At 44.3% G+C, this 11,898-nt stretch overlaps 1 protein-coding gene across 1 annotated transcript in view; it reads right to left on the bottom strand.

Annotated features, from left to right (window-relative positions):
* Positions 1-1,528: 1,528 nt before the first annotated feature.
* Positions 1,529-11,898, bottom strand: part of Klhl10 (kelch like family member 10) — a 17,530-nt gene continuing 7,160 nt past the window's right edge. The window contains exons 3-5 of the mRNA XM_031350765.1: positions 10,956-11,573; positions 2,114-2,263; positions 1,529-1,943 (exon numbers count right to left, since the gene is read on the bottom strand). Coding sequence (XP_031206625.1) covers positions 1,569-1,943; positions 2,114-2,263; positions 10,956-11,573 — 1,143 coding nt within the window. The 3' untranslated portion in view covers positions 1,529-1,568. The remainder of the gene's footprint in view (positions 1,944-2,113; positions 2,264-10,955; positions 11,574-11,898) is intronic.

Below are 11,898 nucleotides of genomic sequence, written 5' to 3'. Positions count from 1 at the left end.
TAATGTGGCTCTTTGGGAAAGAAATTTCTTTTATGAAAACAGCTTTTAAAAAGCTTATTCAAGTGAACCTTTGTTTTGTTGCTTTTGTTTTTCTTAGTTAGAAAGAGAGGTGTTGATTACACCAAAAAGTAAGGGTGTTCCATTATTATGAGTAAGGCTATTTCCCACATTATAATGGGACCCTTCCTATCTTCTTTTTAAACTGAGAATGTCAGTCATGAGCTCAGTGTTTAAGCAATCATCACTTGCAGCTAGCTGTCTGCATGATTAGTCTTGTGGATCCCAATAGCTTTGCTTTTCTGTGCCAGTTCAAAATAACATTTTTGCTAAGAACATTTAAAATTAACTGATATCAGTTTTGTTTTGATTTACCTGGTTGTGTGTAGTATTTCCGGGACCAAAATTTTCCTTAAACTACTGAGCTTTAAAGAAAAAAGCCTCTGAGTCTGTAAAGCCACAGAGACCATTGTTGTGCTTTAATCCTGCCATAGCTGGTAGGCAGGTTCTTGTGCACACTTCCCCTCTCTGACTGCAGCATGTGTGTGTTTGAAATACTTCCCTCTCTGCTTCACGATTCTAGTGTCAGCACTATAAGTAGACTGGAGCTGTGTTACATATTTTAGCTACTCAGACTAATAAAGTATACAGGACCTTGAACTAAGCTTATGTGCAAAGCCCATATTAATCACGTTTCGTGTCTTTGAACATGTATGGTGTTGTGAAACAAATTATTATTCTACTCTAGAGAAATCTGGTGCTTCAGCCCTAGAATATTTGAGCAGCAATTCAGTTTGTTCTTAGCCATCAAACATTTTGGCACAGCTCATCATCTGTTACTTTCTTGAGAAAAGTCGATTTTGTTGTTTTACTTACAGGCTATGTTCTGGTCATTGAAAACCAAACAGTTAATGGAGGGTTGTAATACAACAATAGTAAGTTTACAAAGTAGTCGTTTGCTGCAAGAACTTCACTTAGCCAAATTACTGCTCACTGCAATCCTCACAGAGCTTCCTGCTTACTCTCTGACCCTTGCTGGGAGGGTGGTACCTTGAAGCACCTGTTAATCTTCCCCTCCTGCTTCCTGCACTTGTGAATCTCAGCGCTTGCTAGGTGTTTGAAGATTTTACCATCCGTGGGCTGGGGCTTGTTGTGTTACTTGTAAGATAAGTATTAGTTTATAAACAGTTCTTTGGGCTAATGGTACCCAGGCCCCTATGCAAGATCTAATCTTGATCATCTCCTTTTACGTTAGAGGAGATGTAGTATTTAGAACACTCTAAGATATTATGTTTTATGTTCCTGAAGCTATCTTGCTCATGTTCAAGTTACTAATTGTTTAAATGTAAGTTTTCAATAAACGTATTTGTTTAGAGCTGCTTTGTACTGTATTTTTTTTCTTCATTATCCACTGTTGAATGTAATCACCTTCCTTACTCCCTCATTCATCCAACCCTTGCTTCCCTTAAGTTGAACATTTTCCAGTACTCTTACAAGTTTAAACACTGCATTTATTTAAAAAAAGAATTAATTCTTATTGCTTAGACTTTTTATTAGCTAAATGAAGAGGCTCATACAGGTAGGGTACTTGTCGAAGCGGAATACTTTACTTCATCTCGCAGTGCTAATCCCGTGAAGTTGTCCCGTCTAGCTGCATACTCCCCAACATTGGCTAGCCCTGGTACCACGCAGCAGCTCAGAGCACTGCGGTATATGCTCATATCATGAGCATCATACCACTCATCGGTCTTTTCATCATAGCACTCAACATTAAAGGTGGTGGTAAAGCCATTAAAGCCACCCACCACAAACAAGAGGTCATCCACTACCTCAATCCCAAAATTGCTACGAGGGTTAAACATAGTGGGGATCGTGCGCCAAGTATTAGCCACTGGGCTGTAGGCTTCTGCACTCCTCAGTCGATTGGCTCCATCAAAGCCACCTACCTGTGAAGAGCAAAAGAAACAAGGTTGACTGCTATCCACTGCTTCTGTTCACCGAGGAAGCCCTTGTGGGGGTGCCCAGTGACACTAGGCCTCTTTTCAAATGCTTGTCAGTGGTAGGCCTTTAGAAGAATCTAAGGGTGCCACTTTATCATCGTACAATAAAAACTCACTGCGTATACATGTTCCCCGTAAGCAATTACACCTATTCCACTCCTCCTGCTCCTCATGGGTGCAATGACTGTCCATTGATTGCTCTCGGTGTTGTACACTTCGGCTGTAAACAGGCATTCGTTTCCATTAAACCCACCACATATGTAGACCTGTGTGGAGAGAATTCAGGATTGCTAAATTATACTGGGGAGTAGACAGAAGACAGGTGCAGGTCAGGGGGTGCTTTTTCAGTTTTTTAACTTGGAGAGCTATCTTTTTTTTTTTTTTCCTTTTTTCGAGACAGGGTTTCTCTGTATAGACCAGGCTGGCCGCAAACTTGGAAATCTGCCTGCCTCTACCTCTGCCTCCAAAGTGCTGGGATTAAAAGCATGTGCCACCACTGCCTGGTGAGAGCTATCATCTAAGGATGTGAACAGGACATAATAGCTGTCCCAGCCCAGATCTTAGCCTATTTATTGCAGGCTCCAAGTTGCAGGCTAGCTGGTAGACATGATCAGGCACAACTTGCATATTATTAATAGGTGCTTTGCCTACAATTATGCCTGTGCACCACATATATACAGTGTCAGTGAAGGCCAGAAGAGGGTATAAGATCCCCTGAGATTAGAGTTATATATAGATGGTTGTGAGCTGCCATGTGGGCGCTTGTAATTGAACCCAGGTCTTCTGGAAGAACAGCCAGTGCTCTTAACCATTGAGTCATATCTCCAGCCCTTCCCTGTGCTTTTCAGCATGTAGACCAGGTTGGCCTCCCTCCCTGAGCCTCCTGAATTAAAAGCCTATACCACTGGGCTGAGTTTAATTCCCAGCAACCACATGGTGGCTCACAACCATCTGTAATGGGATCTGATGCCCTCTTCTGGTGTACCTGAAGACATTGACTGTACTCGCATACATAAAATAAACCTTAAAAAAAAAAAAAAAAAAAGCCTATACCACCATACTTGGCTTTCCGAGTTCTTTGTTCTCCCTCTCAATTACATTTATTTAGATGCATGTATGTGCCTTTGCCAGGGCATGCATGTGGAAGTAGAGGACAACTTGCAAGAGTTGAGTTCTTTCTTATCTCTCCTAGATACTAAGGATAGAAGTCAGGTTATCAGATTTGAGACACCCAGAGGATCACTTTTTAAGATATTTTATTTATGTGTATGGATGTTTTGCCAGTAGGCTTATTTATACGACCATATGCATGCCATGTCCTCAGAGACTAGAAGGTGTTGGATTCCCTTGTGTGTTAGGGTTTTACTGCTGTGAACAGATACCATGACCAAGACAATTCTTATAAAGGACAACGTTTAAGGGGCTGGCTTACAGGTTGAGAGGTTCAATCCATTCTCATCAAGGCAGGAAACACAGCAGCTTCCAGGCAGGCATGGCCCTGGAGGAGCTGAGAGTTCATCTTGTTCCAAGGGCAAACAGGAGAAGACTGACTCCCATGGAGTTAGGAGGAGGATCTCCTTGCCCACCCCAATAGTGACACATTTCCTCCAAGAAGGCCACACCTCCTAATAGTGCCATTCCCTGGGCCAAGCATATTCAAACCACCACATTCTACTCCCTGGCCTCCATAGGCTTGTTCAAACACGAGTCTGTGGGGGCCATACCTAAACAAGCATAATGCAAATTACATTTAGTCCAACTTCGAAAGTCCCCATGGTCTATAGCAGTCTCAACAATGTTGAAAGTCCAAAGTTCAAAATCTCTTCTGAGATTCATCCAATCGCTTAACTGTAATTCCCAAAGCAAGTCAGGAAACCAGCTGGGCAAACTCCAAACTCTGCATCTCCATGTCTGATGTCAAAGTGGTCTTCAGATCTGCAACTTCTTTTTCATCTGTTTACTATAACAAACTTCTTTCTCTTGCACTGCTTCCACTCCGTGTTAGCAGCTTTCCTTAGGAGGTATCCCACAGCTCTGACATCTTTAACATCTAGGGGTCTCCAAGTCAACTTCAACTTCACAGCTTCTTGTTCCAATATCTGGGATCCAGACATGAGACATGATTTTCTAAGCTCCTCTAGCATTCTTTTTTTTTTTTTTTTTTTTTTTTTTTTTTTTTTTTTTTTTTTTTTTTAAGATTTATTTCATGTATGTGAGTACATTGTTGCTGTCTTCAGACACACCAGAAGAGGGCATCAGATCCCATGACAGATGGTTGTGAGCCACCATGTGATTGCTGGGAATTGAACTCAGGACCTCTGGAAGAGCAGTCAGTGACTGCTCTTAACCTCTGAGCCATCTCTCCAGCCCCTCCTCTAGCATTCTAGACTCCGACTGACTCCATTCCACTGTCGCTGCTGTTCTTGGTGATCATCCCATGGTACTGGCATCTCCAATACGCTGGGGTCTTCTGCTACAACTAGGCTTCACCAATAGCCTCTCATAGGCTCTCTTCATGGCACCAAACCTCAACTTCTCCAATACGCTGGGGTCTTCTGCTACAACCAGGCTTCACCAATAGCCTCTCATAGGCTCTCTTCATGGTGCCAAACCTCAACTTCTTTGCATGACGCCCTCCGTCCTGGTCTGTCAACTGCAACTGAGGCTGCATCTCACCAATGGTCTTCCCTGGCCTCTCACAGGGTCAAGTCTTAGCTGCTCTCCATGACCCCTTCATACCTTTGAAACCTGTACCACCTGGGTGATTCTTACACATTACCAAGTTCAGCTGCAGCACGAGGTACAACCTGGGTTATCTCTGAAACACAGCTTCTTTGTGATCTCAGAAAACACTTCCCAGATCACGGCTAATTTCTTAGCTCCAGCTAACCAGCATCAATTGTCCCAGTAGTCCCTTCTATTTTTGACTCTAAAGCCAGAGCCACATGGTCTAAGCTGCCGAGTTCTGCTGCTTGCTGGTGCTGGAACATGGCCCCTGCAATTCTATTACCAGCTTCCTGTTTTCCAACTCCCTTACTGCCAAAGCTTGGCTGTTCTGGAACTTGCTCCGTAGATCGATCTTGAACTCAGAGATCTGCATGGCTCTGTCTCTTGAATGTTGAGATTAAAGGTGTCTACCACCATACCTGCACTTAAGCTTTTCTTTACCTAGAACTTTCTCTGTCTCAGGCTAGCCTTGAACTCAGAGATCTGCTTGGCTTTTATCTCCTGGGTTTAGAGGTGTGTACCACCATGCCTGGGCTTGAGCTTTTCATGACCACTATTCCTCAAGATCCAGATCAAAACCATGTGTCCTCCATTTCTGGATTGTAGTTCATTTCAGATTAAGTCGAAAATGAAAACAATAACCAAGTAATAGTAATACCTAGATATGACTATCCCTTATTCAACTGCAAAAGCATAACCAGTAAGCTTAGCTGGGTGGGCTCTTGCTCTGAGGTCACCACTCCTCTAATCTGTTTATCTCCTTGAACATAGGATTTAGCTCCATTTCATTTTCTGGTGCCCCTCTGTATTACTTGAAGTTTTTAATTTCAAGTTTTATATTTGTCCTTTCTCAGCTTGCTCCTTTTCACTAAAATGCTCTTCATAATAGTGAACTTTAGTAACTGCACAGCAGAATTTATACCATGCTGTTTTGAGACTTACTTTGTCAAAGCAATTAATCTAAATCTAAATCTAAGGTGAAGATCTTAGCCTCAGGCAGACTCTTCAGACCATGGCAAAAACACTCATATTCTTCACTAAAATATCACAAAAAGTCTCTACACCACATACTAACATTCTTCTCCACTGAAACCTCTTAGCCAACAGGCCTTCACAGTTCAAATCACCCTCAACACTACTGTCTTCCATATTCCTACTAGGATGGTCCATTAAACCCCACTTAAAGCATTCCGTGGCTTTCCAAATTCAAAGTCCCCAAAATCTACATTCTTCCAAAGAAAACCACGGTCAGGCTTATCACAGCAATACCCCAGTCCCTAGTACCAACTTGTCTTAGGATTTTACTGCTGTGAATAGACACCATGACCGAGGCAACTCTTACAAAGGACAACATTTAATTGGGGCTGGCTTACAAGTTGAAGGGCTTAATCCATTATCATCAAGGCGGGAAACATGGCAGCTTCCAGGCAGGGCTGGTGCTGGAGTTGAGAGTTCTACATCTTGTTCCAAGGGTAAAGAGAAGACTGACTCCCATTGTGGTTAGGAGGAAGGTCTCCTTGCGCTCCCCCACAGTGACACACTTCCTCCAACAAGGGCACACCTAACTCCAGAAGGCCACATCTCCTAATAGTGCCACTCCCTGGGCTAAGCATATTCAAACCACTACCACTTGGACCTGGAACAGACTGTTAGCTGTCATGTGGATCCTGGAACCTAATTGGGATCTTCTGGAAGAGCGGCCATTGCTCTTAACCACGGAGCCGTCATTCCAGACCCCCAGGGGCCTTTTTTGTTTGTTTGTTTGGTTGGTTGGTTTTTTGAGACAGGGTTTCTCTGTGTAGCCCTGGCTGTCCTGGAACTCACTCTGTAGACCAGGCTGGCCCTGAACTCAGAAATCCACCTGCCTCTGCCTCCCAAGTGCTGAGATTAAAGGCGAGTGCCACCACTCCCTAGCCCCAGGGGCCATTTTTAATGCCAGTCTATACAATCTAAATTTATTCTCTATATGTGTACGGATTGTGTGTATACGTGAATGAGTGTGTGTGTGCCCGTGTGTATGTATGTATGCATGCGGAGGCCAAAGAACAACATTGGATCCTCAGGAATCATCCATTTTTTTTAAAACATGTATATTGTGTGTGTGCATGTGCCCACATGTGCGTGTGAACATGCATACACAAGTGTCTCATTTGCCATTATGCACATTTGGAAGTCAAAAATCTCCTTAGAATTGATTTCTCCTTATGGCAAGCTTCTTTACATGCTTGCTGGGTGGTAGCCAGCTGGGTGGTACCATCCATCTTTTTACTTTTATTTATTTCTGGTTATGTGTATGTGTGTGCACTGAGATTACAAGCTCGCTGTCTATATGTGTGCACCACATATACACAGGTCAGTGAAGGGTATCCGATTCCCCTGGAACTGGAATTCCAGATGGTTGTGAGCTGCCATATGGGTGCTGATAACTAAACCCAGATCCTCTGCAAGAACTACAAGTACTCTACTACTGAGCCATCTTTTCAGTTTCCCAACTTCTTTGGTAGGTTGTTTATTTTAAGACAGGATTTCTCACTGTCTTGGAACTTGCCAGCTAGGTTATGTTAGTTGGTCGTAGGACAATAGTGATCTGCTTGTCTCTGCCTCCCCAACACTGAGATTACAACTAAATGCCATCATACCCAGCTTTTTTTGCATGGACATGCTGAGGATCTAATTTGGCAAGGCGAACACTTTACAGCTAAGCCATCTCTCCACCTACATGATTCTTTTTTTTTTTTTTTTCCTTTTGAGACAGGGTCTTGTTTTCCCCAGGTTAGCCTCAAACTCACCAGGTAGCTGAAGATGATGACCTTAAACTTCTGGTTCTCCTGCACTCCCCTCCCCAGGATGATAGCTGTGTGCGCCCCCCCAACACACACCTAGTGTTATTTTGGTGCCCAGGGCTTCAATTTGCTAGGCAACTGATCGCTACCAACTGAGCCACATTCCCAGTTGCATGGGTTGCTCTTTTCCTGTTGTTTTATTTTGTTTTGTTTTGAGCCAGGGCTTGCATCACTATGTAGCCCTGACTGGCCTGGAACTCACTATAGAGACCAGGCTGGCCTCAAACTCAGAGATTTGCATGCCTCAGCTTCCTGAGTGCTGGGATTAGGGTGTGCACTGCCACACCCAGCCACATATTCTGTTTTGTTTTGTTGTTTTGGGTTTGGTTTCTTTTGAAGAAGAGTCTCACTTTTTAGCCTATCCTGAAGGTCCTAGAGTTACTTGCCTCAAGCTCTGCAGAAATCCACCTGCCTTTAACTCCTAAATGCTGGGATTAAAGTGTATGCCAACATGCCTGGCATATTGGGTTTTTAAAAAAAAAGCAAAAGAGCACGGTCAGCACGGTGTACCTCAGGTTCCACGAATCCATGTATTAAAACTAGGGTTGCAAATATTGAGGGGAGGGCTAAGTGAGATAGTTCAATGGGCAAGAGAGCTGACATGGTAGAATGGAAAGTTGTTCTCTGACCTCTACACTTGTACTGTATCGCATGTATCCCCCCCACACACACAAATAATTAAAGAATTAAAGAAAAAAGTATTGAGGAGGGCTGGAAAGCTCAGTGGGTAAAGGAACTTGCTCTACACAGAGGGAGGAAGAAACTGCCTACTGTAAGTGGCTACACGTACACCACAGAATGTGGTGAACACATTGAAACACACACACCAAATAAAAGTGTGGTTGACAAAGAAAAAGGAGCCGGGCGGTGGTGGCGCACGCCTTTAATCCCAGCACTTGGGAGGCAGAGTCAGGCAGATTTCTGAGTTCGAGGCTAGCCTGGTCTACAGAGTGAGTCCTAGGACAGCCAGGGCTATTCAGAGAAACCCTGTCTCAACACCCCCCCCCCCAAAAAAAGGAGGCCAGGCAGTAGTGCTACACACCTTTAATCCCAGCACTTGGGAGGCAGAGGCAGGCGGATCTCTGTGAATTTGAGTCCAGCCTGGTCTACAGAGTAAGTTCCAGGACAACCAGAGCTACACAGAGAAACCCTGTTTTAGAGAGAGAGAGAGAGAGAGACAGAGAGAGAGACAGAGAGAGAGAGAGAGAGAGAGACAGAGACAGAGAGAGAGAGAGAGACAGAGAGAGAGACAGAGAGAGAGACAGAGACAGGGACAGAGACAGGGACAGAGACAGAGACAAACTGGAGAGTTGGTCCAGTGGTTAAGAGTTCCTATTGTGCCGAGGACCTAAGTTTGGTCTCCAGTACCCACAACTACCAGTCCACAGCCACTTGTAACTCCACTCCGAGATTTGATGCCTCTGGCCTCTAGGCACCTGCATTTTTTTCTGCACATACCTTCACATGGACATGCACAGATAGTTTTTAAAACATTCAAAAATGATTTTTAAGTTTATTTTTATTTTATGTTCATTCCTGTTTTGCCTGCATATATGTCTGTGTAAGGGTGTCAGATTCCCTGAAATTGGAGGTATGAGTTGCCATGTGGGTACTGGGAGTTGAACCTGGGTGTGTCTGGAAGAACGGCCAGTGCTCTTAACCACTGAGCCATCTCTTCAGCCCCTTTAAAACTTTAACAAAAGTATTGGTGTCTGTGTGTGTGTGTGTGTGTGTGTGTGTGTGTGTGTGGTGGGGGCACCTCAGAAGCCAGCAGGAGATGTTGGATGTTGGATTTAAAAGAAGTTGCAAACTGCCTGCTTCATGCAGATGCTGGGAACTGAATTTGGGTCCTCTACAAAAGCAATAAGTGCCCTTAACAACTGAGCCATCTTTTCGGCACCCTATCCCTGCCCCTCCAAAAAGAAAAAAACAATCTTAGAAACTCTTTGGGAGAGGGATGTGTCCAGGCTGGGCATAATGGCTCACACCTGTAGTTACAACCATCAAGAGGCTCTGGCAGGGGGATCAAAGGCTAGCTTTGGCTACTCCATGAGACCCTCTCTCAAAGAAAACAAAAGTCAAAGAGGCACATGCCTTTAATCCCAGCACTCTGGAGGCAGAGACAGAAGGAACTCTGGGAACTCCCGGCCAGTTGGGCATACATAAAACTGTCTCAAATAAGTTAATGGGAGCTGAAAAGATGGCTCAGTAGTTGACAACACTTTTCTGGTTTTGTCTGTTTGTTTTTTGAAACAGGGAGACAATATGTAGCCCTGGTTGTCCTGGAACTCACTATGTGAATGAGACTGGACTTAAACTCACATAGATGCACCTGCCTCTGCCTCCCTAGTGCTGGGGATTAAAAGCATGTGCTACCATGACCAGACTATACTTGTTACTCTTGCCGAGGACCCAGGGTTTGATCCCCAGCACCCACACGATGGCTCACAACTGTCCATAACTCTTGAGATTCTTTTTTTGTTTTGTTTTGTTTTGTTTTTTTGAGACAGGGTTTCTCTGTGTAGCCCTGGCTGTCTTGGAACTCACTCTGTAGACCAGGCTGGCCTCGAACTCAGAAATGTACCTGTCTCCACCTCCCAAGTGCTGAGATTAAAGGTGTGCCCCACCACTACCCGGTCTAATAACTCTTAATTCCAGGGGATCCGATGGCCTCTTCTGACCTCCCTGAGCACTAGCCATGCATATGGTACATATACATATATATATAGGAAAAACATTCATGCACATAATACATTTTTAAAAATTAATAAAAATAAAAACTTTGCTAGTGAGATAGTTCAGTGTACAATGACACTTGCCACAAAACCTGAAGACCTGAGTTTGTCCCTGGACCCCACCTAGTAGAAGACAGAATCTACTCCTGCAAGTTGTCCTCTGACCACCACATATGCTCAACATACCCCCCATCGAAAAAATTTAAATATATGTATGGAAAATATATAGATATTTCTCATAGTTATCAAAAATACAGTATAGCAATTAACATAGTGTTTATATAATATCAGGTATTAAAGTAATCTGAAGGTAATGGAAGTAGATGAGAACACAGTATACAACAGTTTCCTTTGAGTAAAGTCTTCCTGCATAGCCCATGCTGCCCTTAAACTATACCAATCTTGCTGTCTTAGCTTCCCAAGTGCTAGGTTTCTGGGTGTGTGTCCCCACACTCAACTGTGTATAGGCTATACACAAGCACCATACCATGTTATATGAGACTCGAGCATCTGGATGCGGCTGTGTACAGGGGACCGTCATCCAATCTTCAGTGGATACCGAAAGACAACTGTGAGTGTTGCCATTTTGTCTTCCAGCCTCATCCCCAAAGGACGAACAGTATCCATCTTCCCCTTCCACCCTGGTTCTTTACCTTCCCATAGAGTGTTGTGGCGCTTGCATCGCTCCGCTGCTCGTGCATGGGGGCAATGAGTGTCCATTGGTTGGTCTCTGGCTCGTACCGTTCAGCAGTGTTGAGACGCACATAGCCATCAAACCCTCCCATGGCATAGATGAAATTGCTGAGGACTGTCACGCTGACATAGCAACGTCTAGAGTGCATAGGGGCCACTTGGTGCCAAGTTTTCTTCACAGGGTCAAAACGCTTAACACTATTGAAGTAGTCTACACTATCAAACCCCCCGATGATATAAACGTAGCCTTTCAAGTAGGCTGCCCCGTGGTAGGCTCGAGGACTTTCTTCCTCACACGTGACATTCACCCATCTGTCTGCTCGAGCATCATATGCCTCAATGGCATTGGTGGGGCTGCCGCCACTCCAGCCACCAATAGCAAATAGGATGGCATAGGGCAGGCGGGGCCTGGTAAGTGGGTTGGTGAAGTCAGAGTTGGAGGGTCCGTTCATGTTCAGGTCATACATAGCCTTTAGGGCGTTAATGATGACTGGCTTACATTCCTCACTGTCTTTGACATAGTCATTCATCTTAACGTTATTCATGAAGTACTCAGCATGCATTAGGGCCAGGCGAACCTAAGAAGAAAATACAGAAATTTATTCAGGTGAGGCAAGGATGTTGGCAAGTCCCATCTCTTTAAGCCCTGCTGTGTCATCTGCCTTTGGGTTTCTGGGAATATTTTGGTTTGTGGTTTTAAAGTGTGTGTGTGTGTGTGTGTGTGTGTGTGTGTGTGTGTGTGTGTGGTAGCAGAGACCAAAGGAGGGCATTGGATCCCCTAGAGCAAGAATTGTAGATAGTTGAGGGTCTGAGTGCTGTGAACTGAAGTCATGTGCTCTGAAGGAGCAGGCCGTGCTCTTAACCACTGAGCCATCTTTCTAACCCCTTAGTTTGCTTTTTAAA

The sequence above is a fragment of the Mastomys coucha genome, unplaced genomic scaffold (genome assembly GCF_008632895.1).
Source record: "Mastomys coucha isolate ucsf_1 unplaced genomic scaffold, UCSF_Mcou_1 pScaffold5, whole genome shotgun sequence".
In the NCBI taxonomy this organism is placed as follows: Eukaryota; Metazoa; Chordata; class Mammalia; order Rodentia; family Muridae; genus Mastomys; species Mastomys coucha.
The sequence above is the reverse complement of the archived record's forward strand: the minus strand, read 5'-3'. Positions and strand labels throughout refer to the sequence as shown.